This window comes from Anabas testudineus, chromosome 11 (genome assembly GCF_900324465.2).
Source record: "Anabas testudineus chromosome 11, fAnaTes1.2, whole genome shotgun sequence".
NCBI lineage: Eukaryota > Metazoa > Chordata > Actinopteri > Anabantiformes > Anabantidae > Anabas > Anabas testudineus.
The window spans coordinates 4415305-4440373 of NC_046620.1; the positions used below are offsets into that span (position 1 = coordinate 4415305).

General features: G+C 41.8%; 1 protein-coding gene across 1 annotated transcript in view; it reads left to right on the top strand.

Annotated features, from left to right (window-relative positions):
- Nucleotides 1-1262: 1262 nt before the first annotated feature.
- LOC113154869 (POU domain, class 2, transcription factor 1) overlaps nucleotides 1263-25069 on the top strand; it is a 48019-nt gene continuing 24212 nt past the window's right edge. The window contains exon 1 of the mRNA XM_026349279.1: nucleotides 1263-1362. Within this exon, the coding sequence (XP_026205064.1) occupies nucleotides 1263-1362 (100 nt within the window). The remainder of the gene's footprint in view (nucleotides 1363-25069) is intronic.

Below are 25069 nucleotides of genomic sequence, written 5' to 3' on the forward strand. Positions count from 1 at the left end.
AGGCTGCGCGGAGTCGGACCGAAACCACCAGGGTTCCCAAAATAAACTGAGGGGACGCAGATACGCGCACACACACGGAGGATACACACAGAGAAAGACAGAGAGAGAGAGAGGGAGAGAGAGAGGGGTACACACCGGCGGATGGCGGAGCACAGCCAAAGAAAAGACACCACAGCGTAAAAAGAAAAGCTTCTCACTCTGCCCTCCTCTTTTTTTCTTGCTTTCGCTTGCGCATCAGTGGAGTAGGAAGCCAGAGGACAGGTGTACTTACTGATATGGATTTATTCATATATCGATCTATTGATTTTGCTCTAATTAGTGATTCGCGGTAGAGAAAGAGGGAGAGAGAAACAACGAGGGAAGGAGAGGGAGGAGCGAAAGTCAGACAGGAGATCCCTGCGTAGCCTTACTTTATTATTTCATTATTTCTTTTACCAAATAATGATTTAGCGTTTTCTTATCGTGTCGCGTTGTGTGCATGTATCCTTCAGCAGACCAGCCAGCTACTAACCAAATCTTTACCATAACCAAAAAGAAGCAACTCCAGTCTGAGACGGACAGTTTCCCCCATTTTTCCATACCGCGGATTCACCGGTGGACAGTGCTTGTTGGAGACTTTTCATGACAGTGCAGGAGGAGAAATCTGCCTTTTCCAAACCTAAACCAAAGCAAACCCGACAGAGGAGGTGAGACAGAGACACAGAGCCACTGCGATCTTTACGCACAGCTCCCTGCACACAATAAATGGAGTCTAATTGTGTCTGTGATGCATCCAGCGGAGAGCAGCTGAGAGAGGAACATCTGCTGCACTAGTCTTACATGGTTGCAGTCATAACTAATATCACCCACTGTCCAGTCACCTTCGGTGTGTATTGTCCTGTGTGGATAACCACTGGTAGCTTTATTTATCCTCCCAAAGCCAAACAGTCGTCGCTGCGCGCCCCGCACGTCGCTGTGTGTACGTGTGTGTGCCGGACTCCGAGAAGACACAAGTAACGGGACCACAAGATCTGTCTGTATGTCAGAGCTTTAAAAAAATCCCAAACAGAGATGTGAATCCGCTGAGACACAGGCTCAATCCACGAAGAAAACCCCAAGCACCGAGTCTTTTTTAAACCATCCCAGCGTCCTCACAACCGGCTGTCCACAAACCTGGGAAGCAGACGAAGACAGACCAAAGAACGACAGCAGGACGACGGATAAGAGAAGAAGAAAAGTGAGACTAACATAAAAAACAACGACCCACAGGTCGACAGAGGACCATGTTTGTCCCCCTGCCGGTCCCCTTCGTCTTTCAGAGAACAGCGTCCGACTTCAGCGCCTGGAGACTCAAGTCCTCGCTGGCTCCGCGGTCCAGCCCCGGTAAGACGTCCTTTTCTTGCCACTGTGCACCAACACAGAAAATCCAACTCACTCATTATAGTCTCTTTTCATTTCAAACATTTGCTCGGTGTAACTACAATTATAAAATATTTATATCATGATATTTTCATGGTATTTTAGGTTCAGTTCAAATGTCACTGTAAACTTGTATTATATTAAAAAGCAGGAGTAAATACATGTTTACACAATCTACACACAATACACAACTTTCTATTTATGAATTAGTTTTACATTTTAAAACATGTCTCCTGATTGCTGAATAATTTTCCTAATTCTGTTTTGTTTAAAATTACAGCAAATTGTGAAACTGCATTTTAATCTAATCTGGTTTAAAGGAATATGTGAACAGAAATATCTTACAGCAAAGGTGCATATATTTTTATTGTCATCCCTACCCCACATCTCCTCAGAAAGGAAAGAGTTTCACCAGAATACTTACTTGCATTTACATCCAAAATGTAAAACGCACACAAAATTGGGTGCATGAATATATGGCTCATTAGCATCCGTCACAGTCTCACTGAGGCGCCACACTCTCCTCCTCATCTTTTTCCTCTTTCATTTATGGCAAAACATCCATCTCAGCCTCCATCCTGCCTGTCCCCTCTCCTCACTCCTCTCCTCTCTTCTCCTTCAGTCTTTCTCAGTGAGGTTAAGGGGGGAATATTCACGGTCATCTATCGATCACTGGGTATTGATCTCCGACTGGGGCCACGTTGGGAAAACAGGAGTACAGTGAAGTTGGCTCAGAGAGAAACTTTGACAACACCGGAGATGGGAAGGGAAAAAAAGATTCTGAAATTTAAAATAGACAAAATAAAGCTGACATTAAAAAGGACAAGAAAAAATCCTATTTAGCATCCTTTATGGGACTTCATTATAAAATCCAGTATTACTGTAACATCCCTGTGATTGGCCTATCACTGAATTGACCTGCAGTGAGTCCATCAATCAATAGTCACTTACTATAATGACCTAATCATGCCTTTATGGTACTCTTTAATACCTCGTGTACATTATGATATTGCCTCAGTGATGTGCAATGTGATCAATAATGATGTGCTATATTCCTGTAATATTCCTAAAGGTCTTATTCTCTTATATTTGGACCACACTCTACTCTTCTGTTTATTACAGCGCTACTGTTGTCTCTTTTAGTAAAAGTGTTTATGTATAAAAAATGTGGAATTCAATGTCTTGGATGTTTAAATGAACGTACACACGCAAACCGTAGTATAAACTGGAAATTACATATTTAGTTTATCTGTTTTTTTTTGTCTGATGAAAACCTGCTAAAGGTTAAAGTTCACCTTTTAAGTTTCACCGATTTTAATTCACCTGCTCTCTGCAGCTTGTGGGAGTTTAAAAACTTTGCAGCATGTCACTGTTTCAACATACAGTGTGTGTGTGTGTGTGTGTGTGTGTGTGTGTGTGTGTGTGTGTGTGTGTGTGTGTGTGTGTGTGTGTGTGTGTGTGTGTTTGTATATTTTTGAGTGGAGCTTCTGGAAGGTGACGGTGCGAGTGGCTCTCCTGTCCAAGCAGAAATTTCAAATGACAGATGGGGTAGATGCCGTATGCCGAGTTGTGCCGAGCCATGCAGGCGTAATTCAGGCTATCACCTTAAGTAGGTGTCAGGAGGAGAAAAACGGTTGAGGTTTTAATGAGCGCTGCTTCTGGCGGCTTTGACAGGCGACATATAACCACTGGCTCCTGTTTGGGGGGTGGGGTCAGTTTCTCTGTTAGTCCTTTAAGAAATTAAAGTAAAAGACATGATGAACAAGGAGAGGAGGCAGAGGTTAGGAGGGAATGATTGAATGAATAAGTGAATGAGTGAGTGTGTGAATAATAAATGAATGAGAAGGTTAAAGTATCAGTTAGCGAACTGGGAGCGAGTGAATTGAATCAATAACAAGGTGAAAGAAACAGAGGGAGCGAATGAATGAATGAATGAATAAACAGGTGAATGGTTGGAAAAATGAATAAACACACTGAGCTAATAAAAAAAAAACCAATTGGTTAAAAGAGCCGTGCATTTAAAGCACAACATGCAGTCCAAAGGAGGAATAAGTGAGTATGAATGAGTGAATGAATAAATGAGGAAGTCTGAGTAAATAGGTGCAGCAGGACATATCTGTCTCTAAGTAAAGAAGTGAAGGAGTCACTGTACGGGATTGTTACTTTAGTATTTTAACATATTGGTGCGATAAGAATTCAGTACACACAAGAGAAATAAACTGTGTAGGAGAGTAAAGGCCGGCACTCATCCTTCCTTTTTCTTTTTGTCGTCTTTCATTCTCAATCTCCGGAGAGAAAGAAACTCAGACTCTTCTGTTTCTCTCTGTCTCTCATTTCTGTGAAGTATTCACTCAACACGAAAGCCTTTTGAGTAAAATGCAAACTCTCTTCTCTTTCTTTCTCTCGCTCTCTTTCTGTCTCGGTCCCTACGGACAGAGAGTTTGTTGAATTGGATTTGCCTGGTGTGGTTTGGCTGGGCCCCATAAGCCACTTTAGCTAAGTCTGTTACCCACAATTCTCTGTCTCTCTCTGATATGTGCCCACAGTGTGCATCAGTGCGATCGCCTGCACCTGTGAGTGAGTGTGTGTGTGCACATGTACAGTACAGGATCTGGGTGTGTTTGCGTTAGTGTGTCCAAAGATGAGATGTCAAGAGTGTAAGGTGAGGTTTGTTGGAGGAGGAGGGAGAGAGAGGTCCTAAACAGCAAACGTTAGCAGACAGTGGCTCTACAGTGGATCTAAACTGAGCGATTATAGTTTTTTTTTTTTTTTTTTTTTTGTCAGCTTGACATTTTAACACTTCAGTGTTGTGCCCGCTGGCCTCAGCTCAGCTGGGCCTAAGACACTTCACCACAGTAAACACTTTTAAAACAGCCAGACGTTTTTTTTGAACACGTCTATGTTTTTATATAATTGCTTCGTGATATACTTTTGTAAAGAAATTCTTCATTTGAAGGTAGTGAGCTGCTCCAGTCAACTGTCAGCAGGTTGGTGGAAAAACATCTCAAGTACTTTTAGTAAATTAATGGTTCTGTTTAGTAAAGAATCTACAGTGTAAATAGTAAGTTTAAACATCATCGTCATTTTGCTAACATTTCTTTGGGTATTTTGTTTTTTTTAAGAAACACATAAGATTCAGACTTTTGAAATTCAGCAGGCTAAATATGACCTGATGTGATCGTTTCACGGCTTTAATTTAGTGTTTAGTCGTTGCTGTAGGAAACAAGAGTGAACATCAGGAATTGACTGAGCAGGGCTGATGGGAAAGTAGAGGATAAAACATAATTTCTTTTGCACACAGGACTTTCTCCTGTGTGCAAAAACACAGCTTCTCTTTGAATGTTGTCTTGTTTACTGGTTATTAATGTGAGACTCACTCCTGAAGAGTTGAGACTGATGGTTTCTTAGCTCATTTTCAGCATCAGATCTTTGCCACAAAGACTCAAAAACCTTCTTTTCTTTTCTGTGCAGCTCAGAGATCTGACCAGAAAGGCTCTTCAGCTCTGTGTATTTCAGAGGGCAGGCAGGGTGGAGAGGGACCTGTAGCTGCCTCTGCTCTGTCCCTGCTCTGCACCACAACAAAGGAAATCTAAATGCTCTTTTATTTTATGTACACTGTTGTAAAATCCTGCAGGGCCACTGTGGCCCATATAAAATTGAGAGCTGTCAAATGCACAGAGAGAAGGCACATGTCTAGATTGAAAGGATGGTTTATTTATGTTAGCTACTCCAAGAAGCCGCTTATGTGATCTGTAGGTATTCAGCACCATGTTCGCTTTATCCTCTGCACCAAACTGTTTCATTTTATTGACTTTTTCTAGTTAGTTTCCTTTTATACACTTTAGTAAGGCCAAAAGTTAAAATTTTGAAAAGTCATGAGGTTACAAGATCAAACAAAAAGAGCTGCACAAAAAATATTTTATACTGGTGCATTAAAAATACAACGAAAACAAGCACAAAAAAGAGAAATCTTAAGGTTGTTAAATCAAAATTAGTATTGCTACAGCATTGTCCTGAATGCTGAAACGGTAAAGCAGTGTAGCAGTAGTATTCTATCCTGTTTTATTCTATTGTTTAACAATGGTACACAGCAACTTTTACTGCAGAGTTCAAAGCACAAACCTCCAGCCCCCACACACACGGTGCTCCGTGCTGCTCGATAACTACCTCTCTCACACCCAGGATCTTCACCTCGCGGTGCCCAGGAGGGGGTTGTGGTGTCTGGGCCACACCAAACTGAGCTTGAGCAAAGGCCCCTGTGCCTGATTAATTGGCTTTCCGTGTGTGTGTGTGTGCGAGTGTGCAGATGTACATGTATACACATGTGGGTGTGTATATGTGCACAAATGTGTGTATAAAAGCAAATATTCGCAAGGAACACACAGAATTTACTCAGGTTGGGGACAGATTCGTTTGAGTCAGTGCAGATTAAGAGAATTTGGATTATGTCTGTGTGCACTTGTGTATATACTATATATATATAATTATAAACATATGTAAAGAACATGATCAGGGGAGGACATGGAGCAACTTCTAGGTGATGCCTGCACAAACACACAAAAACACAATGCACAGAAAGAGAGGAAGAAAAATAAGCTCTTGGCGAACAAAGATCTAGATCCAGCCCATCTGGAATGAAGCACCAACAGTCAGAAGTGGGAGAGCGGTCCCAGTACAGCTGATGGTCCAGCACAGAGAGGCTGAGTAAAAGATAGGGAAGAGAAGAGAGAAGCAGGAGCACACAGCCGGGCTGCTCATGTCAGATTAATAGATTCAGCAGTGAGCATTTGTTTTGTTTAATGAAGACAGAGAAATTTCGTGCATGTGTGTGTATGTGTGATAGAATTATCTGTGTCTGTGTGTAAGCGCGCAGACAGGTAGACTATTCAATAATTGCATGTTCAGGTCAGTTATGGATCTTTTCAGCATGTGTGGTTTATCTGAAAACCACAAGCAGCTCATAGCTGCCCATTGTGTGAGTGGTTTTAACCTTCCACCACTATTGATTAGCCAGCATTGACTACTCTCCTGCCACCCCATTTGTGTCTGCGTGTGTGTCTGTGTAGTTCTAACGGGAGTGCTTGCGTCTGTCTATGTGGGGATGTGTGTGATAATCACAGAGGGTTTCTGTGGATGTGTAGGAATGCGAAGTGTGTGCATGGAGAGGACACCTGCTTCTCTGTGTGTGTTTGTGTGTGTGTATGGATCAGATTTTAAAAGGGGCAACGTTCTTGGTGAGTCCCGGTGCTAACGTGATTGCGAATGACAAAGCGTCCAGGCGGGTTTGTTAGCTCCATAATGGGGAATCAATAGACACAACACAGATGTCAATACAACATGCTTTATTGCGTTAAGCTGCCTCAACCCCACGGTGGGCTCTGCACACACACAAACTCTATCAGAGGATGTTGTTGCACTTTGAAACACGTGCATGTGCACATTAAAATATGCACTGACAGCAGTCACACACACACACCTACAGTTAACACCTAGTGGTTGTATTTACTTAATTTACCCCTGCCTTCACACATTTCCTAAACACATTTCCATTTATGCCTCACTTGAAAACCCCACATGCAACTTGACCTGGACTGCTTTTGAGTGACACATTGCTCTCCCCTAACTTGTCAGTTGCTAGGCTAACAAACTAGTCGTAATAGAAGAAGAAGCCCAGGTTAGAAAGGAAGAATGACAGAGAAATCACAAAACTAAAGTTAATAGCGTTACACAGCAGAGATTGTTTTTAACCTATTGTTATTATAACGTGCTTAACTGAGTCAGTTAAAAAAAAGGTCAGTGAGGATATAACATATTGCATGAAAATATGTTCTCATTGCGACACCTTTACACGTGTTCTTTACAAATACAGTGTGCTACTTTCACATGTGCACCCTCTTGGTATGCAGCAGTTAGCACACACATGTGCAGACCTTGTTTCTTTGTTACACAAGTCATTTCACACCGTGGACACTACCTGCTGTGCAGATATGAACTAAAAATATGGTCAACTCAACTCTGCTTCCCCTCTGCTGCTGTCCGTGTGTCTGTCCATCCAGGCGGCTCAAACTGTCATTGTTACCGTGGAAACATTCATAGGCCATTAGACACACTTATAGATGGAAAGGCATCTAGGTAAACATGGTCCTCCTGCACACATACACACAAACACACATACGTACACATGCACTCTCCATCGAACAGTCATCTTCATCTTGTGCTCTTAATGGTCACAAAGGCCATTAAGGTCTAAATTGGCTGTACTCAGGCTATATTTGACTGCCCTCTGTGTCTCGTTCTCTTTGGGTATGTAATCGCCAATCATATGTAAGCGCGCGCGTGTGTGTGTGTGTGTGAGGGAGTACTTTTTTTTTGGTTTGTCTCTGTGTGTAAACATAAATACCCTCATACTTACTGAGGACTTGTTTCTGGAGTGTGTAAAATTGCAGTTTCCGGTGGCTTGAATGTCTGTATATACAGTCCAGTGTCCATTTTACACCCCCGCTAAATAATGAATCCTGGGCACAGCAGGGGACCTTTTTTTGGTTTAACACCAATGCACACCCATAATCGAATGCACTCAGCATGTGCTGCCCCTTTGTCGTTGATAGGCTTTCTCCTCAGTGCACATAAATGCCATAAAGAACCCCGTGCCTATTCATTTGTCTCACAGCTCACATTCCTTCTCTCCACGCTTCCTCCATCCCTCCTTTCACTCCCTCCATCGCTCTAATTCCCTGCCTTGGCCTGGCTTGCCACAGGGTGTGTTCGACCAGAGGAAAGGAAGGAGAGCATGATGGTGAAAGCGAAAAGAAAGACCCAGAGGCTGTTTCACTGATTAGTGGCAGGTCTGAGGTCACGGCTGCTGCTCACCTGCTAATTAAGCAGAATAATTAGGTGTCACAGGAATCAGTGTTGTGTGTGTGTTACAGTGAGGTTGTTCATTTTTTGTCTTTGGTCATGTTTGCACCTATATGTTGTAAATAGTGCACAGTTGCAAGTGCTCGTTTTTATGTGACTGTAGAAAAAGTATTGCATTATATTTTTAGCAGCCAATTCAAAAGGTCATTTATTGTTATATTACTTCTAAGGCTTTAAAGTGAGACAGAATGATTCAAAAACCAAAAGAAATCACACATTAAACACTTACATTTCCAGGTAAACTGGTTCCTCAACCTCACATACCCTCAGCATTAGGATTCAAAACTTTAAGCTCACTAAGTTTCACAGTTGTGGCCAGGAAGACTACTAATGGAGAAATACTGTATTCTGGGTAGGGGAAGGGTTTTAGGAAATGCATTTCAGTCTTTTATTGATGCACATTTCTTTTTGTGCTTAACATCTTAGAGTCAAGTAAGTTATTTATTTTCATTTTTCCGCTAATCTAGATTTCACAAGTAGTGTAATTTTATTAGCTATTATGATGTTTCCAAAGTTTTATAGATCATACTATAGTTTTTTGCATGTGTGGCAGCAGGTGTGTGTGTGCACATCTGTTAGCTAATGTCCATCACTGCCTGCTGCTGGTGTGTGTAATGCAGAAGTGCTGATGTTTTGTGCAAACCTGAAGGCAGTGATCTTGTTCCCCCTGCTTGCATGAATAGAGAGAACAGGGCTTAGGAAAGGCTTCTGTCCTCCTTCACAGGTTTCTGACATAATGAAGCCGGTGTGTGATCTCACACAAAACCTTTGTGTGGAAGTGGGAGTAAGCTCGTCTTGATGCACGCTTCTGCTGTCTCAAAGCTGTAGGACGTTCTTTTTTTTAGAGATTAAAATGACAAGGCCATGGATAAGCAGAGCGGTGTGTGTTTGTATTTGTGTATTTCTGTTTGTGTACTTGAGTACACTTTCCTGTCTGAGTGTTTGCATGTTTATGTGCGCCACTGTAATGTAATCTCGCTGTTTGCAACGCCGCAGGGACGTTTTATGCTCGCCAACATAGTTTGTATCGAATAAACCACACACAGAGAGCCGACGCGTCTCCTTTGTGCAGCCCTTTTGCATGTCTGCAACTGTGTGTGTGTGTGTGTGTGTACGTGTTCCTAAGCAATATGAATCCCCACAGCCAACAATGCGTTTTTCAGTCGCTGATACATTTAGCTAATAAAGTTGGATGACAAAAGTGGGGTTAGTTAGATTGGATTCCACCTCTTTTGTCTCCTTTCTCCACCCGTCCGTCCACTTGGCTGGTGGTCAGTGCTGTTTTAGGGGGAATAGGGGAGATTTAGATCCTCCCCAATTTAATTTAGGGGACAGGAGTTATGGTAATGAACACTGGGGGGGAAAGAGAAGGGGGCGTGTGAGGATAAGGGAAGATGGATAGGAAGGAGGGGTGGGGGTTCCTGTTTACCTCAGGAACACCATGTCCTTCCTTTCCGTCCTCCCCCTGACCCCTCCTTCCCTTCAGCCTGTCTTATTGAGGGACCAGCGGTGACTGTGAAGGGTTTTTAGTGGAAAAACGTAATATCATGCAGGATGGAGGGGGGGTTATGTATGCACAGAGACAGAAGTAAAGTGACAACAATGGAGAATGGAGAGCGGAAGGAGGGGTGTAGAGGTGGACAGGCGCTGGGTCTGGCCCTTTTTAATAAATCTGAGTGCTCTGGTTAGTGCTTCAATCTGCTGTACTCAACTAACCCCCTACCCACATTACACACAAACACACACACATACACACACTTTCAAATACATACATGCACTTACTCTCTGTGACTCATTTTCACCCACATACGCTGTCTCCAGACTACAAGCTCAAGGGCTTTTTAGAAGGTGTTTTCATCAGACTGTACAGATGTTCCTGCTCCTAATTGTACTGTCTGCCAGACGCGGGCACAAGAGTATGGAAAACAGAAGTGGTAGTTTTTGGTATTTGGTGTTTTCACATTAATTTAGCTTTTTTTTTCCTTTTGAACTTTTGTTTTGTGGAGTTTTATTCGACTGCCTCATCAATATACTGCAAAAAGAAAAAAAAAGGGCACTTCCAGAAAGCATAAAAACAATCTAAGTAATAATAGTGCTAGACAGAACCTGGATGTGTAGTATAGTATGCAGAAAGGATATAGAATCCAGTTTGGGTGAATTTTTAGCACCTTGCAAGTTTAAACAAATAAAAATAGTTTGTCCGCTTTTTATTTTGCAGGTGTAATTGTCTTATTCATGATAGATAACCAGTCCAGTACATTTGGTACAATGTCACATGAAGATATCTCCAGCAGTTATAGTGACGTCTAATAACAGAAAATCTTTCACTTATATAAAGCATCAACAGTAAACATTGGGTTTTGATCTCAGCCGTTCAGATGGAAAGAGCAAAAGCCTCTTTGTAGACCTAACACTTTGTACCATAGTTTACCAATCATAAAGATTGGAGCTGCCGCAGTTGTTGAGTTCTCAAAGACATTAGTCCAAACACATACCGTTTAATTTTGTTTGTTTTTTTTATTGTCATGCAGGGCTTGAGGCCCTCTGGAGTAGAAACCGTCTTGCTGTAGTTATCAATATTCCTGTTTCTTTGACACATACAGTAAAAGTGACACTTCAGACTCAACAAGTTCAGGCTGATTCTCTGAGGATTGTCAAAATACACCTTGGGAAATATATGGAAGACATTACAAATCTAAGTAGTGGAAGGTTGGTTAGCTGGGGCAGCCACAAAGTGCGGGGTCAGTGGTTCACGTCCTGGTTCCTTAAGGCCACTTGTCAAAGTCCCCTTGGAAAAGACACTGAACCCTGGAATAGTAGTGCACATTTAGTGTGGTAGCTGTCCAGTTGGTCCCAATAGGATCAATGAAGTATTTCAAAATCAAAATCAAATCAGAAACATTATAGCACTCATTGGTGTTAGTGTGTAGTTCACATCAGGGCTCTTTGATATATTACAGTGTAAGAGTTTGAGAAAGAAGGAAGTGCACATTAAAAACTGCATTCAGTATTTGAGCAGGCTGGACATTGCTTCAAACATTATTGATGGCATGTGTTGAAATGCCTACACTCGTATATCGTTAACTATAGATGAAAACATACAAGAAACTGGCCGCTTGGTTTGGAAGGTTACCTAGCAACCAAAAGGTTACTGGTTCAATGTGGTCTGCTGACATTATACTGATATTTTAAGCTGCTAAGCTGCATCTAAACAGGAGAATCTGACCTACACCAGCCACTATTGCTGCCATGTAAGTCTGTAAACATGTAGAAATTTGTGAAGGAACCGAAGAAGCAGGAAAATTGTCTGAACGGATCACATCCAAAGCTGGAGACGCTAGCTGGTGTTTTTTTCAGCCGCTCTACATGATTTAAAGCACTTTAGTCGAACTGTGAAGTTGCGACATATCCCCCTTAGACACACAGTGGCCAGACATGCTCACGAGCAGTTTTGAACACATAATCGTCTTCACACTCCGTGGCTCCAATCTCTCCCACATACAGTGCACACACATTTACCACATCAGATAAAGGGGAGAAAAAACTGCTTTTTCTTGATCCGTTTTTTCCTCCCAGCTCTTCTCCTTATCACTGCCCCTCCCCTCTCCTTTTTTTATCCTCTTTTATTATCCCCTGCTTTTTTCTTTCAGCAGAGGAGTGCTCAGTCCAGAAATGAAATTAATCTGTTGTACTACACCCCTTCCTCCTTCCTCCTCCCTCCTCCTCTTTTTCTTCTTCTTCTTCCTCCCGCATCTCAATCTCATTCTCTCTTTGCTCTGTGGGGAGGATTGGACTCGTCATTTTAACCTCTTCATATTGGATATGAATCTGTTAGCCTGCCTGCCTCTCTCTCTAACACTCCCCACCTCGGTCCACACTCACACACACACACACACACACACATACAGAGCACTTTATTTACGCACATGTGCATGCACAGACACTGTACTAACACACACACCTCATTCCATTCTGGTATCTAAACAAATCTTTTGACAAATCCCAATCCTCACGTGCATCCACACACACACACACACGTTGACATCTCTGACAAACCGTCCTCCGACGGGTTTCTGCCAGTGCTTCAATCAAAGGCATTGATATGAATCTGGGCTGTTTTCTCCACGCTGGCAGCAGCAGCAATATAGCTGCTGTACTTTTTAGCAGCTACACATCTTTCATCAAGGCCAATGCCTGGAAAATAGCTGTTTATAGCTGCCCCAACCCCCCCTATTATTCCTGCCACTTCTACATAGAGACAGGCGATATTGCCGGATTTTAGCTTCGGCCTTGGCTGAACCACCCAGCCTTATTAGTGGGATATCGAATGAATGAGAGAGGTTTCATACTTCATACAAAAAAGGAAGGGCAGGGAGGCAGAAATGGGGGACGAGGGAGAGAAATGTGGGGAGTGAGCGAGGTTCTCCTTAATGGTTCCCCCTAGGGTATTTAGCGGCCGTGCGAGCTGGTGCAGCCACATACAGTCATTGCAGTGAAATGGGACAGGTGAAGATCCTCTCCCTCCTCCTCTCTAAAGAGCTGTATGAATATGGTAAATCCGCTGTCCGCTTGGCGGCATGATTCTCTCCCAGAAAATGGGCCTGTGTCTGCGTCCCTCGGGGGTATAAGCTAAGGAGATTCTGCATTTAGGCCCGGCACTCACTGCCTTTCTGCTCTCTGGAGGTTTAAAAGGGCCCCAGCCTGCCCCAATCCTCCTATCTATCTCACTGCCGCAGCAACAGTGATAGCACACAACACAGCAGCTCAGCTTAAACATGGTGGTTGGAGCTGCACAGCTATCGCTATCAGGATGCATGGCTTTTACACACACACACACACACACACACACACACACACACATAGAGCCTCTATCCATGTCAGTGTCTCGCTTACTGAGTAAGGTACATTTAGCTAGTGTTCGCCTGAGGCAGTGAGGGATCACCGATGACCATCGTCATGTTGTGTTACACACACACACACACACACACACACACCCCCCACACACACACACACACGGCTGTTCTGAGCTACCAGCTCTGCAGCTCAAGTCTTGTCGGGGTCAGAGAACATGGTTGGATGGCAGCGCACTCAGTCTGTCAGTCATCCATAACTCGGCTTATTTGCACCTAGTTGTCCTCCATCGTAGATCTGGAGTAAAATACTGCCACAATCAAGCAGCATAATGTTTCTGAGTAGACATGGGTTCTGATAGGTGGTTGGTATTGTAGATCTGGATCCCATCTGATAAAATACTTGGATTGATTAAGCTCATATGTCACCAACATTTAACCTCTTGGTGTAGTCTCTTTTACTTTTCTCACTCTTTTCATGCTACATGATCCTCCTGCAGAGAAAAGACAAATTACCTACGTTAAGTTTGTCATAACTATAACGAGCACGGCAGGTTGATTTAAAAGCTTAGAAGTGGAATTTATATAATTTTCAATCTGTTGTTTTTGCTTGTGCATCTGCAGCACATCTCCTCAGTGAGGAGCAAAGACAGCTGAAGGAAAAATGAGTTAATTAATGTCACAGAGCAATGACAAAGTAGTGTTTGTGGTGAAGCCTTTACAGCCTTTAACACAGAAGAGCGTCCATTGTTTAGGTCTGATGGGTGATTGCTAGAGTTTTTATTGGCCTCAGTGTCTTGCTTGTCTGGTAATAATGATAACATGTTGAAAAGAAGCTCAGTGAAATACATTCTCTTAGCTAGATGTCTTCATTAGCCACCAAATGAGCCACTTAAATATATTCAATAAGAGATTCAGTGAAATGCTATTGAACTCATCCTACTCCGAACTCAATATTCAGGGTCAATAATGTGATAAGCTACTTCAGGATTGTATGAATGTGGCTCTTTCAGAGTGTTTATAATCTAAACTATGGGTGGAAATGATAATATTGGAGTGGGGGGGGGGGTATTAACTTGTGTCTTTTGGCCAAACGTCATGCAACTTCAACACTAGAAAAATGTGTTCTCATAACCACAGTCCCAGAAGATATAAACTAATTACGTCATGAAATTGCCATTAAATTGATGTATTTCCTCGTTCCACGCAGCAGGTAATTACGTTTTTCAAGCAATATACAGCTTTTGTGTAAATCTTAATCACCTAGGCTTGTAAAATTAATCATTTATTAGGGTCAGGCTGTGGAGCAATAGAAATTTGGTATCTTGCCCAAGGACACATGACCCATAGATACAATCAATTCTGTGACCTCTCAGTTGAGGAACAGTTTCTCTAATAATCTGACAAATTCTAGTAGGGGGCTGCCGTCACCACTTAAGCCACATGTATTGAATTTGATCACGAGCTATGGTAAAGGCTGTGAGAGTCTTAGAGTGACTATTTAAATATCATTAAAGAGTGTTATAAAGTGCTCCCTGTGTTCATCTCAGCCGTGTTCACAAACCTTAGCATTTGAATTTAAACTTAATAAAATATTGACGCAAATGTCCTCAGTGTGTTCATTCATGTGAGTTGAGGCCCGAGTGTGTGTGTGTGTGTGATGAAATGGGACTGAGTGTGTTCAGATGTTATTGTCCTTCTGCTGTGGCACATGTGAGCCTAAGTGTGTTTGCATAGTGCATCTGCCTGTGCATCCAAGCCCCCTGTTCTCCCTCCTTCCTGCTGATGGGGGGGCGGCAGGGGTCCGAGCACCCCATGTCATCCAGAGCCCCCTCCTCATCTCCTTTGTCTGCTCGTCAGTTAGGGAGCAGTCTGTGCGGGAGCCGGGGATGCAGGGGGTTGACCTTTACCTCTAACCTCCTGACCCCACCCCTCCCCGCTCCGTTGGCCCAGCGATTCATATGCAAGCGACCCGTCACCCGCCTATTCTTCTCTTTCATCAGTCCACGCCTGGCCAGGCTGTTGTGTCACGTCTCAAGTTCAAGTCCCGGGACAGCCCAGGCCATCCAGGGCCAGGCGAGGCCACAACAGACCAGACCAGGAGGGCAGCGGGGATCAGGGGAGGGAGAGGGAGAGGGAGGGGGGCCGGTGTTTGGTTGCTCATTTTTTATCAGAGATGGTCAGCCAGTGTTTGGGGATGGGCTGGGGTCATACATCGGGGTCAGCTGCACTCTCTGTTGTTACTGGTGATTTAATTGGCCGTTAATCCTGGAAATCGTTGTAGTCAGAGGACACGTGAAAAGAATTTGCAGAAACTGAAGACTGTCATCTGACTTTTAGTCAGTTCTAGTGGTTCTAATATCACGTGCTGATTTTTCTGAAGTGTAACAGGGAGCATTTTAACTGTTGTAGATGTTTTGCACTCAGTTACTTTATTTCTGCTGGTTGTAGGAGGATGGACTGTGGATGATTAAAACCAGCAAAGCATTTCACCTTTATACGCACTCTTAAATCATTGTCCGGAGGCTCCATTGTAGCCTTCACTGAGAGGCCTGCTGTGGGGGTGGATGCTGTGGTCTCCAGGTCAGGGTCAAGGTGGGTGGGGTGTGGGTCAGCTAGCCAGACGGATGCACAGACGGTGGACTTGACATTGAGGGGATGAGTGGATTAACAGGATTGGGAGGCTCCTTATGTTTAAGTGTATTGTCAGGTCTTGAAAGTGATTGTTTTGGCAAGTATGGTTTGATATAGTTTGTGTTTAGTGGAGGATTTTTTCATATGTCTTATAGGGATGTTAGAAATTAATTAAGTTTGTTGTCGTTTTAACTTGCAGTACAGGATGTAACTGAATCTTTTGTGGGTTTGGAACATAAAGTTAATGCTCTGCTAACTTTTGAATGTTTTCATTAGAAGACTTTTAGAAGAATTTATTGTTTCTATTGGTTGGCAGACACATCTTATAATATTGTGTATAAATATATATATACAGTGTATATATATTTATATATATATATATATATATATACATATTTATATATAATGCTGTATCTGCTTATAAATGAAGTGTTTATGAGAGCACAAAAACAAACATCTACACACACTGCCCTTCAATTTGTACGTCTAAGGGTGAATGAATGCAATGAATGAACTATCTACTGACAATAACCAAGCTTTCATTAAACTGAAAAATACCTCTATTGTCCCAGCACAGCACTGTTAGCCTGCAGAGGACACTCTGAGATGAATAACCATCCACTCAGTGCAAAATAATAAAAAAATATCTTTGTGCGCCGCGCATTCCACACACATTATCGTTAAAAAAACATACAAATACGTTGTTTTTTGTTTTGCTTCTTTTTTCAGGGGAAAGTAACATTCCTTGAGGAGATGCAGAGCCTCACAAAGTCCAAGGATGCGTTAAGTGGGAAACCAATTTTTTCAGGCATCTGACATTTAACCCACTGCTTGTGTTTGTGGCATTCTTGCTGATAATGGGCTGGAGTTTGTTTTGAAAGCATCCCAATTGACAGTTGATTGAGCTGGCCTGAAGGTTACTCGGCAAATGGAGAATGACGTTTGCCCTCTGAGAGCCAAAGCTAGCCAGCTGGTAATGGTTGTTCTGAGATGCATGTAGACTCTGCACTGACTAGCCTGTGTTTTTATTTTCCAGATGAGTCTGTACTGCATGTTTGCAGTTGTTAACTTTCAGCAAAGAATTTAGCCTGGTAATGTGTATACACCATTTAAAGTTTAAGGGAACTGCGCCGGCTTCTGTGTAAGTTTTATGTACACATTTATTTTATAACTTAAATGTAACAGAAATGTGCAGAAGTTGTTTGACGTATTACCAATAGAATACTTTCATTGAAATATGTTATTATATTTATATTATATAAAAGATATTATATAATATTGTATAAATATTATAAGAATATGTTATTATATTAAAACTTACACCACTTAAATATTCAGACTAAAGTTCTAGTCTAGTTCAGGCTAAAGTGGCTCACATCTTGAAAACCACAGCTAATTTATGTTTTCTGTAGAGTCTGTAGAACAATTTTCAGATCATTATGACAGATACTAATCAAACATAAATGTGATGACAGTATATGGCAGCAATGAACAGTAATGTTGTTTTTGGTGCTGGTTTGACATTAAGCTATGAAGAAACTAACCCCTGAAACCCCTCTGATAGTCTGTGTATCTGTTTGTTACTGTGGGCTTCTGTGGCCTTGACCCACATTCAGTCTCACTGTGCTGTAATGAGTTATATATGTATATATATTAAATTTCAGTTTTGTTCTCAGCATGTGTCCTGGAAAACCATGGATTCAAAAGCCCCTTCACGTGTTTTCACTTTTTCAAAATGACAGAGTCAAAAATCAATAGTGGGAATTTGTGAAATATGCAGGTGTCTCATTTGACACATCATATTTCACAGTTTCGGTAAATATTTAGCTTGTGGCCTTTTTATTTGCTTTAGTTTTATCTTTTTGTGTCTGTAGCTCACACTGCATTGGTGTGTGCTACATTCACCTATTAATTTGAACTAATTGAAGCATGAGAAGCACATGATTCGTTTCCTGTATTTGAAAAACACTTGCACTTTTGTCCAGAGACATCCAGGTAGTTGGCAATTTTAGCATTTTTCTTTTGCTTGCTTCAACTAAAACTTTATTTATTTACTACTACTCTGTATGTGGACCATTAAAGTTAACACCTGATATTAAAATTTCAGGGAAGCTGACTGGAACAGACCAGCAGAAAAATTTTTCTTCGTTCTTTCTCAGTTTTTGCCTGACAACGAAGATGTGCAGTCAGTGCTGACAGAAACATACAACCTTTCATTGATGGCAATTGCCACTTTCTTCTTCTGTTCCTGAGTGGTGAAATCACTATGTTCCAACTTGTCAGTGTTCTCCCTTCTGATTTTACCTTCATATTGATACAGTTACACACAGAACATGTAATATTGTTGAATATATGTGTAAAATGGAAAAAAACACCTTTTAGCTAATACAGGATTTAATGGTTGCAGCATATCTGAAGAGCAGTAAGGTGTGTTTTCTTTTTATAGTATCTTCCTCACTTCACTCACCGTTAGCCAGCATCAAATGTAGTGGTCACCAGTGGCTACTCTCAGGCTTAATAACCATCTGAAAAACAGGAAAAAATCCAATAGAGCTCTGCTGCAGCTGTAGTCAAAGGTAGGACAGCGTGAAACAGCTCGCTGGTGCTACAGACAGAATTTGTGATTTACCAAAAAAACACGATTTTCTCAAGTGGTTCAACAGAATAATGATCACATGCTGTCTGTTAGGGTTTTGTTTAATTAGCTAATGTTTTATTAAGACATAAGAAAGATGTGTTTATCTTCAAATATTTTTTTTCCAAATCCCACCACATGCACCCAGATTAGTTAACAAGGTTAGTACTGTATAGACTTGAAATGGCAGATGACCCAAACACACACACACACACATCACAGCATCCTCCACACCTGCCTCCCCACTTTTCTCTCTCCACTGCCCCTTCCCTTAGGACAAAAATGAGGCGAAAGAAAAATGGAGAGTGAGAGAATGATGGTGGGTGGGTTTGGTGAAAGAACAGAGAGAGAGAGAGAGAGAGAGAGCATTGGTCAGAGAAGAAAGAAATAGGGGACAGAAAGGATGGACAGACAGAGAGATACATCAGAGAAAGAGAGATTGCTTTAAGAATAAAAGGAGAGGAGGTGAAGATGAGTACTAAGAGAGTGGAAGAGAGAGAAAGGGAGAGAGGGTGGGCAGGCGACAGACAGACAGACAGTGAAGCATTAAAATTCATGGCCTTTTTTATTTTCCGTGCTGAAAATCAATACTGTCTACTATGGATGAGGTGAGATGTGGACAACAGAGGTTGCCGGCCAAAGCAGGAGGAGGGAGGGAGGGATAGAGGAGAGAGAGAGAGAGAGAGAGAGAGAGAGAGTGGGGTGTCGTCAATATTAGCAGTGACACAACCACTGCAGGCCAAGGTAGGGTTGGAGAAGAGAGAGAGCGACCGGGGGGATGGGTAGAGTGTGTGTGTGTGTGTGTATGGTGGAATTGGGGGGGTAGGGTATGGTTCATTAAGTCTGACCAGCAGAGCTTTTGGCCACCGTAGCAGCAGCAGGCCTTTTGTCCAAGGGTCCGGACAGACACACACACACACACACACACACACCCCCAGATGGATGGACTGATGGATATTACCCCTCATTCCCATTATAATTTACAACCCCCTCAGAAGCTCCATCATTTAGCCGATGGTGTGTTTGACTAATGTCTGGCAGATGTTCTAACGCTACACGCCAACTATTGTCGCAGGGCCGGGGTCAGTTCACTTGTAATTCAGGAAATGGAGATTCTTCTGCGCTCAAAAACTATAAATCTTTCACCATGAAAAGACTCATCCCTTCTGGGCTCTGTGGTTATTACATTAGTTTCATTTTACAGTTTCATTTTTTTTACTTGAACAGCAAGCATGGTTTAAAAAAACAAAAAAACCTTCTGCATTTAGTTACAAGCTTCTGTCTATATTTATTTTCATGTTGACTCTAAGTAACTCACATCTAAAATGCATGTTTATTTAGAAAATTCTGAAATGTACAATGCTTTCCTGTATTTATATATTTTTTTGAATCTCCACAGGCATGTGAAATATTTACATGCCGGTCAATGTGCCTCCATCAGGACTTTTGGTTTTGTCTTGAATCGTCTTGAATGTCTTGGCTTTGCTGCGTGCGTGCTGCTAGTTTGATTTCTAACCATGAGAAAAGTATTGTTTTAATTATGACCCTAAATTACTGGCCCACCTATGGTTTCTTATGGTGTTTTTTCACCACATGGCACCGAGTTGCCACAACTCTATGCGCCTTCTTTGGTTTTCCATTGGGGTATCACCTCCTTTGAGGTTCCACGCGAGCTGAGGTGATACCAAAGGGTGAGGTGAAAACACTGCAGCCTCCCGACTGGTCAGAGAGAAGCATTACTGCTGCAACTGCAGTTGTCTCGTCATCTGACCTCTGAAGTGTTTTACGAACTCTACTGATTTATTTTTTCCAGCAGTCTTTTGTCTTACAACTTTCATTCTCTTCACAAACAAAATGTCTTCTTGCTGTGACTAAAAGAAACAAGAACATCGTTTCTTCGACATCTTCCTTGTTCCTGTGTCGCCAGTTTCACGCCAGGTTCATGTAGTGTCTACCAGCTTTGCTGACAGGGTAGAATATTTGCTGTGGAAATTACAGGCCTGTTACTAAAAGCGAGTAGAGTTGAGTCGGAACCACGCAGTGGAAAAATGCTCTTCAGACTAACTTTGCTGCATCTTGGTGTAAGGAGGGTTCCTCCATTGCAGTGCACTTGTTGCCAGCAACTGCTTCTACTAACTTAGTGGTTTTGTTTCCAGTTTATAAACAAATATCGTATTTGTGTGGCAATAAATTGTTCATGTTACCATAGAATGGCTATTTTCTTTTCAGTTCAGTGTGGATATACTGTGCATTTTTTGGCAGTGTAGCATCTCATATGTCAAGATAAAACTCAGCTTCCCATCAGGCAGAGAGAGACAGGCAGGAAGACAGAAGGAGTCGCACCAAAGAGTGAATATTTTGACATGGAGTAGATGCTGATATGACAGTCGGTACTATCAGTGAACGAACTTGTAAATATACCACCAAAATAAAACTTGAGAAAACATCTGTAGTAATCTATAGCTGTTGCCTGCAGCTGTAAAATCCTCCTCCTCTCTGTCTCCAGAGATGTTTATATATGAAGTTTAATATCATGTTGTGGTAATTCAGTGCTTGTCTAAGTTGGTTTTGAACTTGCTGCATGTTGTCATCCATCAAATGCCTGTTGGCACCAAACCATCCACAGGCCGCTGTCTCTTCTCTCTCCCTACACACAGACTGTTTCTGGAGACCCAGGGCTAGTGGTTACTATGGGGATAAGGGGAGAGAGAGAGTCGGGGTGAGAGAGGTAGAGAGAGGCAGGCCGTGGTTTTGAGGTGTAAAGCGTCATAAATAATGGAGGCTGCACCTCACATTGAAATGCAAAGGCTGGAGCTCGGGCCTGAGCAGAGGTAATGCTGGCTTTTTGAAATTTATTTTTCATAAGTGTGATCCCCCAGCCCCCTCAGTCTCACACACACACAAACACACACACACTGTTTTTTATAAAACAACTCTGTACCACCATCACCCCCCCACATCCCATCCCATATAGAAAACATACTTTAACATACGTTTGCATTCTAAATTTCATCACGTCTGTCAGAGTAGATTGTGTTTATTGAATTCAGTCATTCATCAATCGCACGTCAGAAGCAATATCAAAGCGAGGCTAGTTACTGAGGCTTCCTCATATCGATATATCAAAGTATTTCATCTTTTTCCTCAGTGGAATGAAAATGCGATGTGGTAATAACATATCTGCATATCATTTATGCAGGGCAGGTATTAAAAAGCTGCACAATCTATTGTTGGAATTAATTTCTGTTTCTGATTTTTATTTTTTCAGTCTGTCTTTGAGATTTCTGCACTTTTAATCAAACCTCAACTCCGTTTGTTTGAGAGCAAGAGAGACAGAAAGGAGTGGGAGCAGAGACTGTATGTGCATTAATGTATACTGGTGTGTGTGTGTGTGTGTGTGTGTGTGTGTGTGTGTGTGTGTGTGTGTGTGTGTGTGCGTGAGCGTGAGCATGCTTTGTGTTGCACTGTGTCCAGAGTAACATGCCCATGTCAGCTGAAGAAAAAGAAGCCAGACATTCAGCCAGAATATGGATGAGACTCCTAACTATATATGACTGACTGGGGCCACTCGTATGTAGCCTGTGTTTGTGTGTGTGTGTGTGTGTGTGTGTGTGTGTGTGTGTGTGTGTGTGTGTGTGTGTGTGTGTGTTTGTTTGTGTGAGTCTGAAGAGAGAGTCAAGCAGGAAAGAAAGATATGACCACCACAGTGGTTTTTGTGCACAGCTTTTTACGCCAACATGCTGTTATCACTTCGAGTCATGTTTGTAAAGGACTGTGACCGTCGGAGCAGGGAGATAGGGTTCACACAAATGCATCATCCCTGATTATACATTACTGATGATGCACCACTGAAAACTACACTTTTTTAACAAGTGAAGGCAAAACAAGTGTTTGTTTGTGTGTTAACTTTTGAGTTTCTCAGTTTTTCAGTCAGGACACAGGATATCACAAAACTACAAATAGTATGAAAAATATTCTATTCTGTATAATCACCATGTCATTCATCCAGATTTAATATATCTGGTCCAGTGATGTATTAAATATTATGTTGGAGTTTAAAATTTTAGCACCTCTTTCATTTCAATCAGCCTAATTGTTGTATGTGTGATGTATCAACGTGGGGAGTTTTTATTTAAAACCTTTAAAAGCTCTCATCTTATATTTAAACCCTGCTTAGAGAGGTTTTTAAAACTCTGAAAATAAAGGCTATGCTTGGTCGTTCAACACCCGAAGGACTACAGGACACACTTTTCTACCTGTGACAATTAAAAGGCAGCTGATATGAATAAAAAGTGGTTCTTATAACAAATGTCCATAAATGGCGTATAGCTCATGATCTTTTTAAGCAATAACACATGTTTAGAATGAATCTAAACAGATGTTACTTGTTCTTACGGCGTTACAACATACTGAGGAATCTCCCTGCAAGTTTCCACACTTTATTGCTTGTGTCTGGCGAATCACTTTCTTTTAACTGAGTGGACTTGACGAGATTGAGGTGAAGCAAGCGAATGTGAGCGAGCAACATTGGCAGTTTAGAGTACACATACATAATCAGAGCAGACGTAGAATGAATCAGGGCAGGCAACACTTGCAGTGCATTGCGACATAATGCATTTGCAAGTGTGATGTAGTGATAACAGGCAGGGTAAATCTGAACGTATCATTTTGACACTTATTATTCTTCTAAGTTACAGTGAAACAGGATCCAGGTGTTTCTTTCTTCTTAAAAACTGTCATTTTCCCAATGAAAATACACTAGTTTTATCTCACAGAGCCTTCCTTTACTTGTTTTTCACATATATAGATATTTGAAAATAGACCACTCAGTGCATGACAACTCTAACCAGTGTTGTGTTTTCCACCTGTCTCTGTCTGCACACCATCCATGTTAAGAACCTTTCACAGAGGTGTAGGACTATTCTGTATAATCAACATAGCAATCAGCACCAGTCTCCCCCCAACACACACACATACAGAATCGAGGACAGCTGGCGTCAGGCCAGAGCATCAATAAAGCCAGTGTGAGTTTGAGAGCCATTTAAGGGCCATTTTGCCTTAGACCTACAATCCTCTATACTGCTCACTGTAGCACCTTGGTGACCATCAGGATGACCCTGAGGAAGGAGACAGAGGGGGAGAAAAGTGAACAGGGGAGAGAGGGGAGAAAATGAGTGAAGAGGAAGAAGTGGACTGATAGACAGAGAGAGAATGATAATGATGAAAATTTGTACATTAAAGTGAGGCAGATTTAGAGATTGTGTTGAAGGAAGGAGAAAAAATACTGTCCTTAATTAAGTTTTATAAATCAGGAAATGTGAGAGATCAAGATTTGTTTGGCAGTGGAGATCTGACTTTACTGCATTCTAAATGTAACTACAAAAAACAAGTAAAATTCAAATAGACTTTGTATAACGAGAGATTTGAAACTTAAGACTTCTTAATTTTCCTCTTAATTTAGTCTAATTGAAGTTAGACAGTTTCACAAAGCTAGAAGACTGCTGGCTGATCAGCTGTACCAAATGACAAACAGAGGAAAATGAGGCTCATATTGTAATTTGTTATTGGTAAACAGTGCTGTAGAGTGAGTTATGGGATAGACAAGGATGGTAACCTGTTAGAAATATGCATCACTGGTTGTTCTGTCCTGAGTTAGTATCCTGTCCTGAATCCTGACACCTTAAAAACTATCAGCGTCTTAGTGCTGCTTTTTAAACTCTTAACCAAATGTTTCCAGCATTGTGACGCTGGAATTGTTGAAATAATTCAACATGAATGTTGTAGGAATGAAGACAGCTTGATCAGACGTGATTACTCAGTGTGAGCCAGTGTGAAACAAGTCTTTTCACATTTATTCTTGACATATTTTTTAAGAAAGTGAAGCGCTGCACAGCGATGTGCTTCACACATAACATCAGATGAGATCAAACACAATACTGCAGAGGTAATTTTGCATTTTTATACATGGACGTGAGAACTGTGACATTTCTGAGTCAGTAAAACATTTCTGTTCCTTTTTAGATTTAGAGTTTGTCTTCTGCAGTACAGAATGCAGAGACAAGCGTTTGAGTGTATGTTTGATCCAGATGTGGTTTCCTGCTACACAAAGAAGATCACAAACATACTCTAGTCTCTGAGGAATGTTATTCCCCATGCGATGGTTCCCAGTCCCCAGGGAGCTTCTGAGGATGATGTTACCTGCATACAACCAAACACGTCTCCGTGTTCAATCTCTTGCTTTGCGCTTGTCTTCCCCTCCTCACACTCGTCTCTCCTCGTCATCAGTTTTGCTCCCTCCTTGAACACGTCTTCTACATGTACAGTGCATATGTCTACCTCTTGATATCCTCACACTGTCATCCTCAAGTACATTTCATGCCACCCATCGTTTTATTTTAAGTTTTGCTGTTGTCCGTTAAATTCATCGACCTCAATCCTCGTTCGAAGATTTCTTGCCGGTTTTGTCTTCTTCGCTGCCTCTCACTCTCTACCTCCCTGCTCATCTTGCTTTAATTCATTTTCTCTTTTTATTCACTCGTAATACTCCATCTCTACAGTCACTTTTTCATCTGTGGAGTTTCTCTTCAAGCCCTCAACCGTCTCATCTGTCTCTCTCTCTTTCCTCTGCCCTACA